The following is a 16,755-nucleotide window of genomic DNA, read 5'->3' as shown; positions in this document are numbered from 1 at the left end:
ATAAAGCAAAAAGAGGAAACTGTTAATGGTGGAATCTAGGTAATGGGCATACAGATGTTCCCTATAAAATTCTTTCAGCTTTTTCGTATGTTTGAAATTTTTCATAATAAAATGTTGGGGGAAAATATTCAAGAACCCCTCCATGGTCTGGGAAGGGAGGGAGAGGGCTGTTGTGTTACTTCTGGCAGGTTTATGGAGGACATGCTGTGGGCCAGGAACTTTTCCAGGCACCAGGTTTTGGTGAGGATTGTTGCTAAGCTGGTCCACATTCGTATGGCTACACCGGTTGTTAAAATCTTGAAATATTCCCGACCACTTGGTAAATAGCTGTTGTTCTGAGTCCCCCCTGACCCCCTGTAAGACACACTAGCCTCTCTCCTGTGATCCCCAGATCTCCTCACCATTCAGTGACTAAAGAATTCACCCCTGGCACAGCAAGGGGTTTCCAGGGTCCATGCTGATTGGTCAAGGTCCCTGCCATATTGTGAGTATTTTGAATATTACCTCTTGGCTGGAGCAGAAGTGAGTCTTACCTTCCTCCCTGCCAGAGGCCAGACCATGGCTCGCTGGCTTCCTGCATCCTGAGGATGGCCCAGCTGGAGGACAAGGCCTCTGCAGCCCCCACCGAGGGGGAGAGGTGAGGGATGCTGGGGCTGAGATCTCCATCTCCTGCCCAGAAACCTCTTCCATCCAATGCCTACCCCCATCTCCCACGGACTCCGAACCCAATCTCTGACCTTTCATCCGTGGGCTTCCCATTCCTGCACCTGTGACCCCCACCTCAGTGTTCAACTGCTCACCTCTGACCCCTACCTTCCTGGACCCTGCACATCTCAGGCTGGTCCCATCACAGGCGAATGGAGCAAGTGAGACCCCCCTAGGGGTCCTCAGCACCCTAGAGCCACTTCTTCGCCTGCAGAGGACATGGGGGGTGTGGCAGGTCCCAGAGCTGGATGCCCAGGATGCACAGGCCCTTGTGGAGCTGTGGCCACTGGGGGTGAGTACCTCACAGCCGGGGACCCATTCTGATCCTCCCTATGACACCCTGTCATCAGTCAGGACCCTGTTAGTTGCTAGTAACAAACACTATACAAACTGGGCAAACCCAAAAGTCTCCTTATCGAGTCAGATGACTGAAAAACCCAGAAGTAAAAGCAGTTTCAGGAAGGTCTGGATCCTGAGCTTCAGAATTGGTGAATTTTTCTTCATTCCATTTCTTGACTTTGCTTTCAATTGTGGGGAATTCTGGATGTTAGGCTGCATGTAACAAGTATCTGTTCTACAGTGGCTTACACAAATAGGCATTTATCTTTCTAACATAACCAGAAAGGCAGCTGCTGGCTCTAGTTCAGCAGCTCGGTGACTTCGAGGCCAGCTTCTCTACAATTCTCTTGAACTTCCCCCACGGTTGCCCCGGGGCTGCCCCAGGTCCAAGCTCATGTGTGCATTCCAGGCAGGAACAAAGGAGGCACCAGTTGCATCTGTTTCTTTCACCAGGAAAGGCAAAATCCTTCACAGTTGATTCAGAATATACAGATGGGACCCAGCTAGCAACATTTTTTAAAGCTTACCTGGGAATTATACAGCCAGAGCTGAGAACTACTGCCTATATCAATCATTGTTCATTTCTTATGGCTGGGCACATTAATGCCCTGACCAAGGAGTTCTGCAAGGAATATGGGATAGATTTAGAGAGAACAACTAACAGGATTTACCACAGCTTCCTCCTCAGGAGGGCATTGTCCTTGTGGTAGGAAGGATGGCTGTTCCCAGCTCAGGGCTACATCCCACCAATTTAGCAACCCCAGTGTGAAAGAGACCTCTTTCCAAAGAGCTCCAGCAAACATGCTGGGGAAGATGTCCATTGGCTGAGCTCGGGTCACACACCCATCCCAGAACCAAACAGTGGGCAGAGAGCACAGTCATCCTATTGGCTAGGTCAGGTCATGGTCCACCCTCAGGGCTTGGGGGAAGTCAGTCCCACCCACATGGACTGAGAGTAGAGAGAGGGTTTCCCTAGAAGAAATTTGGGACATGGAACCCAAAATAAAGGAAATGGATGGGCCGGCCCGTGGCTCACTCGGGAGAGTGCGGTGCTGAGAACACCAAGGCCTCGGGTTCGGATCCCATATACGGATGGCCGGTTCGTTCACTGGCTGAGCGTGGTGCTGACAACACCAAGTCAAGGGTTGAGATCCCCTTACCGGTCATCTTTTAAAAAAAAAAAAAAAAAAAAAGAAATGGATGTTAGGTAGGCAAAAGTAACAGACATCTGTGAACACCCTTGTCAAGTTGACCTTTGCCTCCCCCTTCCCACCCAGAGTTTCCTGGTCATAGGACAAGACCCCAGCCAGGTCCTGGTGTTGAGGACAGGACCTACACCAGGGGAAGTCAAGACCTACCAGATCCAGAAGGTTTCTGGAGGTGAGGCACCTACCCTGAGTTTCCAGTGCACAGCAAATGTATCCCTAAGAACTGTCAGCTTGGCTTCCAAAATATCTCCCGAACCTTCCCAATCCTCTCTGCCTCCATCACCCTATTGTGAGCCACCATTACCTCTTGCCCAGACAATTGTAGTAGCCTCCTCTCTGGTCTCCCTGCTCCCTCCCTTTCCTTCCTGCAATCAGTTCTATGCACAGCAGCCAGAGTGGTATTTCTAAACATCAATCAGATGTTATACACCCCTGCCCCAAACCCTGCAAAGGATAGGCGACATCATTAGACACAAATTTAGACTTCTCACCATGGCCTATAAGGCGCTGTGTAACCCAGCCCCACCCACCTCTCTATCCACTGCGCCTCATTCACGCTGCTCCAGCCACACTGTTCTCTGTCCCTTGAGCATTCTAAGTGTGTTGCAGCTTCAGGCCCTTTGCTCTGGTCCTCCCTGCATGAATTCTCTTCCTTTTTTTTTTTTTTTTTTTTGGTATTTTAAATATTTGAGTGCTCTTCTTTTTGTTTGTTTGTTTGTTTGTTTGCTGAGTGCTCTTCCTTGAATGGTTGGTTTAGTTGCCATCCTACAGGTCTCTGCAGAGATGTAACCTTCCTTGACCACCACAGCTAAGATAGCCTCCACTCACTTCTAATCATTCCATTTCATTTATACGACCCAATACAATATACACTTATCTTTGTTTCTTTGTTTACTCATTTATATTCTGTCCACCCCTCCCCCACTAAAAGGTAAACTACAGGAAAGCAGTGAACTTGTCTGCCTTTCACAACTGTATCCCCAGTGCCTAGAAATGAATGGGTGCTCAATAAGTATTTGTCTAATGAGTAAATACTATTTGGTGGCATAAGTGGGATGCAAGAATAAAGGCACAGGAAAAGATGGAGACTCTAACTTTCCCTGTTCTGAGGATCTCTGGGGGGATTATAGGAATGAGGAGAAGAGAGTCCTGGCTGCTACCCCTCAAGTTATCCTTCTCATCCCTCCTTGTCCCCTTCTCCCAGGTGTGACCCTGGAATCATCCAACCTCTGCATGCCAGACCTGCCCCATCTCCTGGCTTTCTTATCAGCTAGCAGGTACAGGTCAACCATCAAAGATGCTAAGGGGGACCCTTCTCTAACACACCCGACCCACGTTGTGACTCCCACTAATCTTTCCTCAGGGATGTTTTGCCCAGAACTCTGCTCTTGCCCCCTCCCACTCTAGGGCCTGGAAACGAACACCCAGGTGAGGCTTGGTTCTCCAAGGGAGGAAGCGGCCAACTTGACAGTCTCCTTAGTCCAGGGGATGGGACTGGGGGGACCGGACTACTGGGTTTGAGGAAGTATAGAGCTGGGGGTTTGAAAGAGCTGGGGGTCTGGACTTTGGGGTCCCTAAGGGAGGAGAGGAGGAAGGCCTGGATTCCTGGGTCCTCATAGAGGAGAGAATTGGGAGATGAGGGAGCTGGTGGGCCTGGACTCCTGGGTCTAAGTGAAGTGGGGCCAGAGGCCAAGCCTCAGCACCTCTAATAATCTAAGTCTCCTGGGTGCCCTGAAGGGACCAAGACTGGTCTTTTGGACGCTGGGACACCTCCTCACTTCTGCTGGTCCCCAGATCCTTTGCAGACTGGGAGGGTCCAACTTGACACCTCAGGGAAGACATTTTCTGTGGTGAACCAGCTCTACCTGGAGACCCACAGAGACTGGGAGATGGAGCAGATCCCCCAAGAGACAAAGCCAGAGACTGAGCAGACACATGGTCCAGGTTAGCTGGGCAGGGCCCTGGGCCCTTGAGGGATGAGGAAGCTGCTGCCACTGTTCTATGGCACTTGACTCCCTCCTCACATCCAGCCCCCAGGAACCCTGCCCCACACCGTGTCTCCTGGGTGGAAGGCCCACTCAGCCCAGAAGTGCACCATCCTGGGCCAGCTCTGGCCAGTCTAGTGGAGGAGGAGGACGATGACGAAGATGAAGAGGAAGGACCTGAGGACGTGCTCACTGTTCATGTCCGGGCTCTGGCCAGGGCCCGGAGCAGCTACGTGGCCAGGCAGTACCGGGGCCTTCGAGCACGCCTCACCTCCGATTCAGGGGGTCCCCACAGGCCTGGGGACCCAGCCACGGAGCTGCTCCAGGATGTGCGACACCTCCTTACTGACCTCCAAGACTACTTGGCAAAGGACCCTGACGTCAGGGCTGTCTTTGGAAGAAGGGGATCTGGGGTCCCCCAGAAGGATGAGGATCTTGGTAATGGGAGGACTGGAAGGGAACCCCCACGCGTTCAGATGTGCCATCACTTGGCCCTGCGTATGTGTTGTGTTCACATCCAACTTCTTTCTCTCCACCGGCGTACACACCTGTTTCCTTTTCCATTCACATGCCCTCTCCTACATATGGAAACACCCGTCACCACACGCTCCATCTCGCACGTGTGTTCACAGCCATACTCTCTGTCGCACATCCTAGGGGGGTACCTAGGCTCCCTCTTCCACGCGTGTTCACATCCACGTCTACTCTTGTGGGTGGCCAGTAGCTAGGGACGGGTGGTGGTCTGCCAGGGTGGGTCCGTGGAGCGCGCGGCTGGGCGTGAGTCACCTTGTGGACCCCGATCTCACCTGTCCCCCTAATCCCCTGCAGGCCCCGCGGTGGAAGCGGCCGTGTGCCGGGCGGTGCTGGCGCCCCTGAAGCCTGCCCTGTGGAGGAGACTCCGCACGCTCCGTGCCCAGGAGCTGCGGCTACTGCGACGGCGACAAATAGCCCTGAGGGCGGGGGCGGGGCCTCTAGGGGCTCAGGGGACAGGGCCCGAGGGGCAGAGCCCTGCCCCCAGCCTGCGGAGCCGCATCCACGCGCGCCTCGAGCTCCTCCACGCCGCCTGCGCCCCGCGCCGCAAGGTGGCGCTTCTGCTGGCGGTGTGCGGTGACGTCTACGCGGGCCTGGCTCGGGGCGAGGACCAAGGTGAAGGAGGGGTCGGCGTCTACCTGGGTGTGGAGTGACTTGAGGGTTGGAGTGCCAGGTGGGAGGTGCCTATGCGCACATCGAGGGAGAGAGTCGTATGCTCTAGGGGGAGGCGCCTATGCGGTCCTGGGGATTCCGGCAGGAGGTGTTCGTCGGACAAGGTGGAGGGGCACCCAGCTCTCGCGGTCCTGGGGAGCGGATGGAAGGTGTCTGCGCGCCCCCATCCACCTCAGGACCTGTCCTCGGGCTTTCCCAGAACCCCTGGGGGCCGACGCCTTCCTGCCGGCGCTGACGGAGGAACTGATCTGGAGCCCGGACATTGGGGAGACGCAGCTGGACGTGGAGTTTCTTATGGAGCTCTTGGATCCGGACGAACTACGCGGGGAAGGTGAACCTCCACGTTTAGAATGCCGGGATCCAACAGGGGGCGCCCTCGGGCCGACCAAGCCCCAATCAGCCTCCCCCTGCAGCAGGAGAGAAGGCAGGCAAATAGCAGGGGGACTTCAAGCGACCAGGGAAGCCCAGAAGGCCGCCCTGACCTCCCCTTCTTGTCCCCAGCTGGGTACTACCTGACCACGTGGTTTGGGGCTCTGTACCACATTGCCCACTACGAGCCTGAGGCGGGCCGGGCACCTCGGAGGCTCAGCTCTGAGGCCCATGCCTCCCTGCGCCAGTGGCACCGCAGGCGGACGCTGCATGGACAGGCCTGTCCCGGAGCCCAGGTGACTGCCCGGGCTGCCCCTGGAGGGGAGGGTGGGACCTGTGGACCTTCTGACCCAGCCCTTTACCTCTCCCCACAGGCTGACCTGCCCTTTGAGGAGCCATGGGCGGTAGGGACTGTGCCAGAGATCAGTGATGATTAGGGGTCTCAAACCCCTCTGCTCCTCAAGCAAGATGCAAGAAGCCTCTGGTACAGCACCACTTCTGACCCATGTAGTTTAGGGTAGGGGCACAGGGAGGAGGGAATGGCCCACCTCTGGGCCTTTGCACTGGCCGTTCCTGCTTACTGGAATGCCCTTCCCTAAAATCCACCATGCTCCTTCCCTCCCCTCCTTCAGGTCTTTACGTGGATGTCACCTCAATGAGGCTCTCCTAGACACCCTGTCTAAAACAGCAACTCCTTTCATGTGACTCTCCCTGTGGTAGGCAGAATAATACCACTGCCCCCAAGATGTCATGTTCTAATCCCCAGAATCTGTGAATATGTCACCTTACTTGGTAAAAAGGACTTTATGGATATGATTACATTAACGGTCAGGATGAGAAGGTTATCCTGGACTTGGGTGGACCCTGTGTAATCACAGGGTCCTTAAAAGAGGGAGGAAAGATCTTCAGAGTCAGAGAAAGAGAACTGGTGATGAGTGGAGGTCACATCACATCGTGGCCAAGAGCCAACAAATGCATGCAACTTCCAGAAGCTTCTGGAAAACAAAAGGAATGGATTTCCCCCTGGAACCCTCAAAAGGAACTCAGCCTGTGACTTTAGACTTCTAAGATCCATTTTGGACTTCTGGCCTCTAGATCTTTAAGATAATAAATGTGTGTGTGGGTTTTTGTTTGTTTGTTTTGGTGATGTGTGTGTGTTTTTAACCACGAAGATTGTGGTAATTTGTTACAGCAGCAATAAAAAACTAATATACTCCTTTATTAAACCTGTCTTTATCTCAATTTGGATTAACCACATTTCAAGTGCTCAGTAGCTACGTGGGGTTTGTATCTACCGTTTTGGACAGTGCAGCCTTAAAATGTCAGCTCCAGGAGGCTGGGGATCTCTGTTCTGTTTATATCTGTATCCTCAGTGCTTATACAAATGCCTGGCACACAGTAGATGTTCAATAAATCCTTGCTGAATGAATCAGTGAACAAGGTTTCTGTGGTAGGCCAACAAACGGCTCCCCCCAAAATATCCATGTCCTAATCCCTGGAATCCATGAATATTACCTTATTTGGAGAAAGGGTCATTGCAGATGTTAAGTTAAGGATTTTTAAGTGGGGAGATCATCCAGGTGGGCTCCAAATGCAATCACATGTATCTTTACAAGAGAGAGGGGGGGTGAGATTTGGTACAAACAGGAGAAGGCAATATAAAGATGGAGAAAAGAGAGATTTGAAGATGCTGGCCTTGAAGAATGGAGTGATGCAGCCACAAGCCAAGGAATGCCAGCGATCACCAGAAGCTGGAAGAGTCAAGGAACAGATTCTTCCCTAGAGCCTCCAGAGAGAGTGTGGCCCTGCCAACACCTCAATTTCTGACTGTGAAACTGATTTTAGACCTGTAGACTCCAGAACTGTGAAAGAACAAATTTCTGTTGTTTTAAGCCACCAAATCTGTGGTCATTTGTTATAGCACCAAGGAAACTAATGCAGTTTCTCAGCTCTTACCATATAAGACAAAAATAGTCAAATTAATGCCCAACTTGGTCTCAATCTAGCAACAACAGACATTCACCCACAAATATTGGAATTAACTAGAAAAACTGGTAAAGCCCTCTCAATCCATCTCACCAAGAGATGCATTGCCACTAAAATTTTACATTTTACACTTTATAATAATCCAAATTCTGTAATGTCAGATGCCAACTAAAAAATGTTCCAGGGAATAGAATTTTACACAATTTTTTTTTTTTGTCCTTTTATGTGACCTGTAAGGGGATCACAACCCTTGACTTGGTGTCACCCGCACCACACTCAGCCAGTGAGCGCACCGGCCATCCCTATATAGGATCCGAACCCGCGGCGGGAGCGCCACTGTGCTCCCAGCGCTGCACTCACCCGAGTGTGCCACGGGGTCGGCCCCACAATTGTTTTTGAAAGCCAAAAAGTTTGAGGACAGCTGTGCTGGGCAGCAAAGTAGGAAGCAGGTACTGGGCGGACTGCAGGATGTGGCCTCTGATCTTATGTTTGAACAGAACTGAGGGACAGCCAGACCCCAGGAGACCAGAGAATCCATCTCCTCCTTCTGGGGCAAGCAGGGCTCCAAGAGTTTCATTGTGTTTCTTTATTGATGTGTTTATGTATGCATGTATGTATGTATTTTTTATTTAAATTGCGGTAAAAAGTAAAATAAAATTTACCATCTTAACCACTTTTTGATTAATTTTATTTATTTATTTGTTATTTTTCACTTATTTAGGCAGCTGGCCAGCACAGGGATCTGAACACTTGACCTTGGTGTTATCAGCACCATGCTCTACCAAATGAACGAACTGGCCAGCCCTATTTGTTTATTTTTAATTAGGTTAAAGATACATATAGGGCTGGCCAGTTAGCCCAGTGGGTTAGAGAGTGATGCTGATAACACCAAGGTCAAGGGTTCAAATCCCCCTACCCACCAGCTGTCAAAAAAAACCCACTCATGTAAATTTTATAATCAACTATTTTTAAGTGTACAGTTCAGTAGTGTTAACTATATTTACATTGTTATGTAACATCTCTCTTGAACTTTTTCATTTTGCAAAACTGAAACTATACCCATCGAGCACAATTCCCTGTTTTCCCCTCCCCTTAGCCCCTGGAAACCACCATTCTACTTTCTTTCCATGATTTTGACTACTTTAGATATCTCATGTAAGTAGAATCATACAGTATTTATCCTTTTCTCAATGGTTTATTTCACTCAGCACAACGTCCTTCAGGTTTATGTCACATGTTGCAGCATGTGACAAGATTCCCTTCTTAAGACTGAATAACCTTCTACTGCATGTGCATACATTTTTTCTATCCGTTCATCCATTGATGGACATGTGGGTTGCTTCCACGTCTTGACTGTTGTGAATACTGCTGCAATGAACATTGGTGTGCAAACATCTGTTCAAGTCTCTGCTTTCAACTTTTTAAAATTTTTTATTTTTTTTAAAAAGATGACCAGTAAGGGGATCTTAACCCTTGACTTGGTGTTGTCAGCACCACGCTCAGCCAGTGAGCTAACCGGCCATCCCTATATGGGATCGGAACCCGGGGCCTTGGTGTCATCAGCACCGCACTCTCCCGAGTGAGCCACGGGCCGGCCCAGCTTTCAACTTTTTTTAGATATATACCAGATGTGGATCATATGGCAACTCTGTGTTTAATTTTTTGAGGAACTACTGTACTGTTTTCCACAGCAGCTGCACTGTTTTTCATTCCTACCAACAGGCACAAGAGTTCCAATTTCTTCAAATCTTCACCAGCACTTATTATTTTCTGTTGTTTTGTTTAGTTTTTTTTATAGTGGCCATCCTGACTGGTGCAAAGTAATATCTCATTGCAGTTTTCATTGGCATTTCCCTAATGAATAGTGATGTTGAGCCTCTTTTCATGTGATTATTGACCATTGTATTAGTCTCTGTTGCTTATAACAAAATACCTGAAACTGGGTAATTTATAAAGAAATAAAATTTATTTCTTACAGTTCAGAGGTTGGGAAGTCCACAGTCCAGGGCACACATCTGGTAAAGCCTCCTTGTGGGTAGTGACTCTGCAGCAACGAGGTTTCACTTGGCGAAGAGCTTAGCAAGAGTTCACCTGCTCACTTACTCCCCTCTTACCACCATGCCCAGGACCAACCATTAAACTATCAGTGGATCAATCCGCTCACAAGGGTACAACCCTCACAACTTAATCACCTCTTAAAAGGCTCCATCTTTCAATTACCATAATTGGATTTCCCACTGTCTTAACACTGTTACAATGAAGATTGCTTCCAGTCATGATCCTCTCTCAGACATTTTCAACCCATAGCAGCCATTATATCTTCTTTGTAGAGATGTCTATTCAAGTCCTTTGCTGTTTTTTTGGTTTTGTTTTTTGGGGGGTTTTTTTGTTTGTTTGTCTTTCAGCTGGCCAGTACAGGGATCAAACCCTGGACCTTGGTGTTATCAGCACCACACTCTTCCAAGTGAGCCACAGGCCGGCCCACTTTGCCCATTTTTTAATCAAGTTGTTTTTTTGTTGCTGAGTTTTAGGATTTCTTTCTGTATTCTGGATGTTAACCCTCTATCAAATTTATAACGTACAAGTAGCTTCTCCCATCCTGTGGATTGCCTTTTTGTTCTGTTAATTGAGTCCTTTGATGCACAGATGTTTTTAAGTTTGATGATGTCCAATTTATCTATTTTTGCTTTTGTTCTCTGTGCTTTTGGTGTCATGTCCAAGAAATCATTGCTAAATCCAGTGTCATAAAGCTTTTCCACCTATGTTTTCTTCTAGGAGTTTACAGTTTTAGGTCGTATGTATTTTTAACATTATTTCAGTCATGTTATCTGATATGTGTTTTTGATATTAGATATATTTACAAGGGTCTTCAAAAAGCTCATGGAAGGCTGTCTACTTAGCTCAGTTGGTTAGGTTAGAGTGTGGTGCTGATAACACCAAGGTTCAATCCCTATACTGGCCAGCTGCCAAAAAAAAAAAAAAAAGTTCATGGAAAGATTCATATTATCTTTTAACTCTATTTTTCAATGAACTTTTTTTTTTTTTTTTTTGTCGTTTTTTCGTGACCGGCACTCAGCCAGTGAGTGCACCAGTCATTCCTATATGGGATCCGAACCCGCGGCGTGAGCGTCGCTGCGCTCCCCGCGCAGCACTCTACCGAGTGCGCCACGGGCTCAGCCCTTTCAATGAACTTTTTGAAGTACCCATATATATTGGTTTTCATCCATGGTTCCTGGCTCCCCAAGGCAAAAAACTCTAATCTTCCCCTACTTTTCTGTCTTTAGAGCTGGACATAAAGAAATTCTCTGACCTACCTTATCTGATTGTAGGTCATAAGACCCCCATTCCAGAAGGAGTCCTGCTCCATACCTGGGAGGAAGTAATGCTGCAAAGAGGCCAAGAAAAATCTGAACAAACAGGCCTTGCTGAGCTGTTAGCATTAGATCACACCCTTTTTGTTCAGTCACATTTCTACATAGTTGTCCATGCTTCGTTCTTGCCTATGTAATGAAGCTTTCATAAAAACTCAGGAGCACAGGGTTCGGAGAGCTTCCAGATGGCTGACCATGTGGAGGTTCCTGAAGAGTGGTGTGTCCAGGGAGGGCATGGAAGCTCTGTGTCCCTTTCTCCCATACCTCGCCCTATGCATCTCTTCATCTGTAGCCTTTGCAATATTCTTTATAATAAACCAGTAAACAGTGTTTCCCTGAGTTCTGAGAGCCATTCTAGCAAATTAGTTGAACCCAATGAAGGGTTTGTAGCCAGCTGGTCAGAAGCACAGGCAAAACAACTTTGGGCTTATTATTGGCATCAGAAGTGGGGGGCAGTCTTGGGGACTGAGCCCTCAACCTGTGGGATCTGACACTGTCTCCAGGTAGATAGTGTCACAATTAAATTGGAGGATTCCCAGCTGGTGTCTGCTGCAGAATTTGTCGCTTGCTGGGTGTGTGGGTTTTTCCACATTTGGTCATAGAAGCGTCTGTGTTGGTGTTGCTGAGTATAGGAAAAGCACTTTGGATAGGTTTTGTTTCCCCTATGTATATTCAATGGTCCAATGTCTAATTTCTCCAATTGTTTCTGCAAAATAGCTGTTGTGTTTTTTCCCATTTAAAATCAAGGGGGCTGACCAGCTAAGTCAATTGGTTAGAGCACCACCTTGTAACACCAAGGTCAACAGTTCAGATCCCTGTACCAGCCAGCTGCCAAAGAAAATAAAATCCAGGATCACACACTGCATTTGGTTGCTGTGTCTCTTTGGTCTCAGCTAATCTGGTACAATCCCCCTTACCTATTTTGTTTTGTCTTTGCTGACATTGGCTTTTTTTTTTTTTTTTTTAAGATGACCTGTAAGGGGATCTTAACCCTTGACTTGGTGTTGTCAGCACCACGCTCAGCCAGTGAGCGAACCGGCCATCCCTATATGGGATCCTAACCCATGGCCTTGGTGTTATCAGCACCACACTCTCCTGAGTGAGCCACGGGCCGGCCCCTGATATTGGCTGGGCTGTTGCTGTTAGCTGGCCAGTGCAGGGATCTGGGACATTGGCTTTTTGATGAGCCCCGGCCGGTTGTCCTGTGGAGAGTCCCACTTTCTGGACTTGTCTGCTGATCCCCCACGATTAGATTCTAGTCCTGCAGTTAGAGGAAGAATACTCTATAGGTGGCACTGTGTCCTTCTCAGTACTTGCCGTCAGAGGCCCTGTGACTGGCGGTGCCAAGTTTGACTGCTGAGATGAGGAGGTACTGTATATTAGACTGCTAGGGCTGCTATAATGAAATATCTCAGATTGGGTGGCTAAAACAACACAAATTTATTTCCTCATAGTTCTGGAGGCTAGAAGTCTAAGATCAAGATGTCAGCAGGATGGATTTCATTCTTTAGCCTCTTTCCTTGTAAATGGCCGTCTTCTATGGTCTTTCCTCTGTGTGTGTCTGTTTCCTAATCTCCTCTTCTGATAAGAACACAGTCATTGGCTTATAGATCCCACCCACATGAGCTGATTTTATTTTAATTACTTCTTTAAAAGCCCTATCTCCAAATAAAGTCACATTCTATTTTTTTTTTTTTTTTTAAGATGACTGGTAAGGGCCGACCCCGTGGCTCACTTGGGAGAGTGAGGCGCTGGGAGCGCAGCGGCGCTCCCACCGCGGGTTCGGATCCTATATAGGGATGGCCGGTGCACTCACTGGCTGAGCGCAGTGCAGACAACACCAAGCCGAGGGTTGCGATCCCCTTACCGGTCACAAAAAAAATAAAACATGACTGGTAAGGGGATCTTAACCCTTGACTTGGTGTTGTCAGCACCATGCTCACCCAGTGAGCTAACTGGATAAAGTCACGTTCTGAGGTACCAGAGACTTGGACTTCAAGATAAGAGCTTGGGGGAGAGGGGGCATAATTCAACCCATAACAGGAGGTGACTGCCAGACCTCTTCCCTGCAAAGGTGCCTTTCCACCTTTGAATTATTATGTCATCTAGGTTAATACCTTGAGACCCAGTGAATAATGTGTTCCCCAAAAACTTTTGTTTTTGTTTTTGCTTCCTTTTGTTCCCCAACAAGTATTAACCCAATGCCTTTAGCACCTCTTCTTGCTTGTTGCTGAATCCCTAGATTTATTTGGACTATTATATTCTATTTATGGCAATTGACACTGGTTTTTCACTTCCTGAAATAAAATGTTTCCTGTTTAAATAAATATGTTGAATTAAAAAAAAAAAAAACCCAAAGAGGGGGGCCTGTTGATCAGCTCAGTGGTTAGAGCATGGCCTTATAACACCAAGGTCAAGGGTTCGGTTCCCCATACAGGCCAGTCACCAAAAAAAAGACAATACAAGAAAAAAGGAAGAAAATGCTGTCACATGCTACAACATGGAAGAACTTTGAAGACATAAGCTAAGTGAAATAAGCCAGTAACAAAAGGACAAATATTGCATGATTCCAGTTACTGAGGTACCTAGAGTAGTCAAATTCATAGACACAGGAAGCAGAGGAGTGGTTTCCAGGGGCTGGGGGAAGGGAGAATAGGAAGTTATTGTTTAATTGGCACAAAGTTTCAGTTTGGGAGATGAAAAAGTTCTGGAAATGGATCGTGGTGATGGTAGCACAATGACATGAACATACTCACTGCCAGTGAACTTGAAAATGGTCAAGATGGTAAATTTTGTTATATATATTTTACCACAAAAATGCAAATCCCTAGGCCCTACCCTAGGCTTGTTGAACTGTCCACAGTTCCCCATTAATCTGTATCTTAACAGGCCCTCCTGATAACCTGATGCACAATCAAGATTGAGAAGCACTGTATATTTTGCCTATTTATTCTCTGGCACCTCCCAGCATAGATAATAGCTAATGCTTCGTGGGGTGCATGCCACACCTTAGGACATAACTATTGCATTATCAGCATCTCTTTCTTACAGAGTAAGACTCTGAGAGGAGACATGCTCAAGGCCACACGTCTAGGAAGCAGCAGAGCCAGGGTTTGAACCCAGGGGGTCTGGCTCCCATATCCTCTGTGCTCAGAGAGGATGTAAGTCGGGCCTCAGCTCCACAAGGGTGGGAATTTTGTCTGCCTTCTTCACTGTTGAATTCCCAGTGCCTAGAACAGGGCCTGGCACAAAGTAGTACCTAATAAATATCTGTTGAATGAATGAATTAATTAATTAAAATAAAGACTGAACTTTAACCAGTTTGTTATTATTATTAAATGTCTCCATGGTACAACAACTTTGGATAATAGTTTGGCAGTCTCTTATAAAGTTAAATATATACCTACCATAAGATCCAGCCATTCCACTCCTAGGTATATACAACATATGTCCACACAAAAATTTGTACACAAATGTTCATAGCCCCTTTATTTGTAATTGCCAAAAACTGGAGACAAACCAAATTTCCACCCACAAGTGACTTGATAAATTATACATCCATGCAATGGGATAGTGTTGGGAAAATATAGGAAAATGGTCAGGGCCCCTCAGACGTTTACAATCTTTTCCAGCATTTGCTGTGAATAGGTTGTGTGTGGGCGGAGTTAGTGCGCCTGGGCTGCACCTCGATTTGGCTGGTGTTTTACTGCCCCGGGGTGGCCGCTGCCCCTGCGGCCATGCCTTTCCAACCTGCAGCTTCCAAGGACCTGTTTGCTGGTTACCTATCTCATAGACCTGCAGGTAAGGGGTCTGGGGACTCAGCCTGGCGTGTGTGGGGTCTGGTGACCCAGCCTGGAATATGAAGGGTTTGTGACCCAGTATGTGAATGGGCTTGAGGGGTCTATGAGCTCCAGACCCAGCCCTAGCTCAACAATTGCCCCAGTCGGCAGGATTATGGGCAGGTAAAAGAGCCCGACAACTGGCGTGGTCGTGTAGCTTTACAAAAAGTACGGAGAAATTTTTTTTAAAAAGAGTTATTGATATAGGCCACAACATGTATGAATTTCAAAATAATTATGTTGAATGAAAAAAGCCAGACACAAGAGTACATACTATATAATTTCATTCTGGAAAATGCAAACTAACCTATAGTGACAGAAAGCAGTCAGAGGTCTGGGGGTGTGTATTTGTGTTGGGGATTGAGGGATAGAAGGTTTATAAGGAGGCTCAAGGAAACTTCTGGGGATGATGAATATATTCATTACCTTGTGATCATTACCTCAATTGTGGTGATGGTTTCACAGGCATATACATAAGCCAAAACTCACCAAACTGTACACTTTAAATATGTGTTTTTCTATGTATCAGTTATATCTAAATAAAGTGGAGGGAGTAGGAGAGGTGTCACAACTGTGTAATGCAACTGAGAAATTTCCCTTTACGGGGCTGGCTTTACCCATTGGCCCCTGATGGCATCTGAGTTTTCAATCTGAGGCCCAACAGACCATGAAACTATTTCTGCTTGGAGCCTGAAGAAGCTTAAAAAAAAAGAAGGCTGGTCTATTTCTGCTTTCAGGACCCACCACATTTCTATCCTGAGACCAAGTCCACAGGTAACAATTTCTTGAATGGTAGAAGAGAAAAATGAAACTATGCATACATAGGAAATAAAGAACCCCAGCAGATGGGCTGCTTGCCTGTCGCAGAAGCAGAGTTGGGAAGGCAGAGTGGGCAGAGGAAGATGCAAAAAGAAGGGTGAAGGGGGTGAGAGGGTGGCTTTCAAAGCAGGAAGAAGGTCACTGCTGGGAGTGAAGACGGGAAAGGAGCTGTGAGAGGTTTGAGAAGGTATGTATATCATCTGGGAGAGTCAAGAGACCAGGGACATAAAACAAAGTCACTGGGCAGCATTGTGGGTCCACTCAAAGTCAGTAATGCATGAATTCAAGGTGAGACCAGTTAGCATGGGTGAATATTTTTCTCCATCTACATTCAACTGCACAGATGCGGGAATGTAGTAAGTGGAGCCTCGGATTTAACAAGGGTTGGGTTTTGCCAGATGAGTATGGAGGATGGGGAAGTGAGTAGAAAATGCGGGTAAGGGAGTGATCATAATGGTTGGCCGAGGAATTTAATCCATGTAAAGACATGAGAGGGTTCAGGGGTGGTGGGAAGGTGGTAGGGCCAGTGGGTTATTGGAGGTGAGGTTCTGTAGGGAATGAACTAGAAAGACAGGTGATAGGCAGAGATTGAGATGCATGAAAATTGAGTCTGGAAAGGCTGAAGTTATTCAGACAAGGTGTTTAAGTGTGACCTCTGGAGGGAGGGATTAGGAGGAGGACGAAATCACTGGAGGAGAAGAGGTCAGGGAAGTGAGGCCAGAGTGGTCAAGTGATCATTTACCTGGATATGGAAATCACCAAGAATGATAATACAAGCAGCATGAGAGGCAGGGAACTGAGAGCTAAAACCATGGAGAAGTGAGTAGTGGTCAGTTGAATAGCTAAACAAAATGTGGCATATCCATATAGTTGAATATTATCTGGCCGTAAAAAGGAATTAATTACAGATGCATCCTACAAGATGAGTGAA

General features: G+C 47.5%; 1 protein-coding gene across 1 annotated transcript; it reads left to right on the top strand.

Annotated features, from left to right (window-relative positions):
• The first annotated feature begins 587 nt into the window (after nt 1-587).
• RINL (Ras and Rab interactor like) lies at nt 588-6,268 on the top strand. Its single transcript, XM_063112872.1, has 11 exons — nt 588-637; nt 838-997; nt 2,322-2,424; nt 3,457-3,529; nt 3,616-3,680; nt 4,047-4,196; nt 4,283-4,675; nt 5,066-5,383; nt 5,640-5,771; nt 5,942-6,105; nt 6,184-6,268. The coding sequence occupies exons 1-11, from the start codon at nt 588-590 to the stop codon at nt 6,244-6,246; spliced, it is 1,671 nt and encodes a 556-aa protein (XP_062968942.1). The 3' UTR covers nt 6,247-6,268.
• The last annotated feature ends 10,487 nt before the right edge of the window (nt 6,269-16,755 follow it).

This window comes from Cynocephalus volans, chromosome 10, assembly GCF_027409185.1.
Source record: "Cynocephalus volans isolate mCynVol1 chromosome 10, mCynVol1.pri, whole genome shotgun sequence".
Classification (NCBI taxonomy): Eukaryota; Metazoa; Chordata; class Mammalia; order Dermoptera; family Cynocephalidae; genus Cynocephalus; species Cynocephalus volans.
This window is presented reverse-complemented; position numbering and strand designations above follow the sequence as displayed.

Bases quoted from the DNA above. Each gene is read 5' to 3' on its own strand.
- RINL (XM_063112872.1), top strand. From the start codon at position 588: ATGGCCCAGCTGGAGGACAAGGCCTCTGCAGCCCCCACCGAGGGGGAG. The intron at 3,681-4,046 runs GTGAGGCTTGGT...GCTGGTCCCCAG, and splicing joins GCCTGGAAACGAACACCCAG to ATCCTTTGCAGACTGGGAGG. The intron at 6,106-6,183 runs GTGACTGCCCGG...CTCTCCCCACAG, and splicing joins AGGCCTGTCCCGGAGCCCAG to GCTGACCTGCCCTTTGAGGA.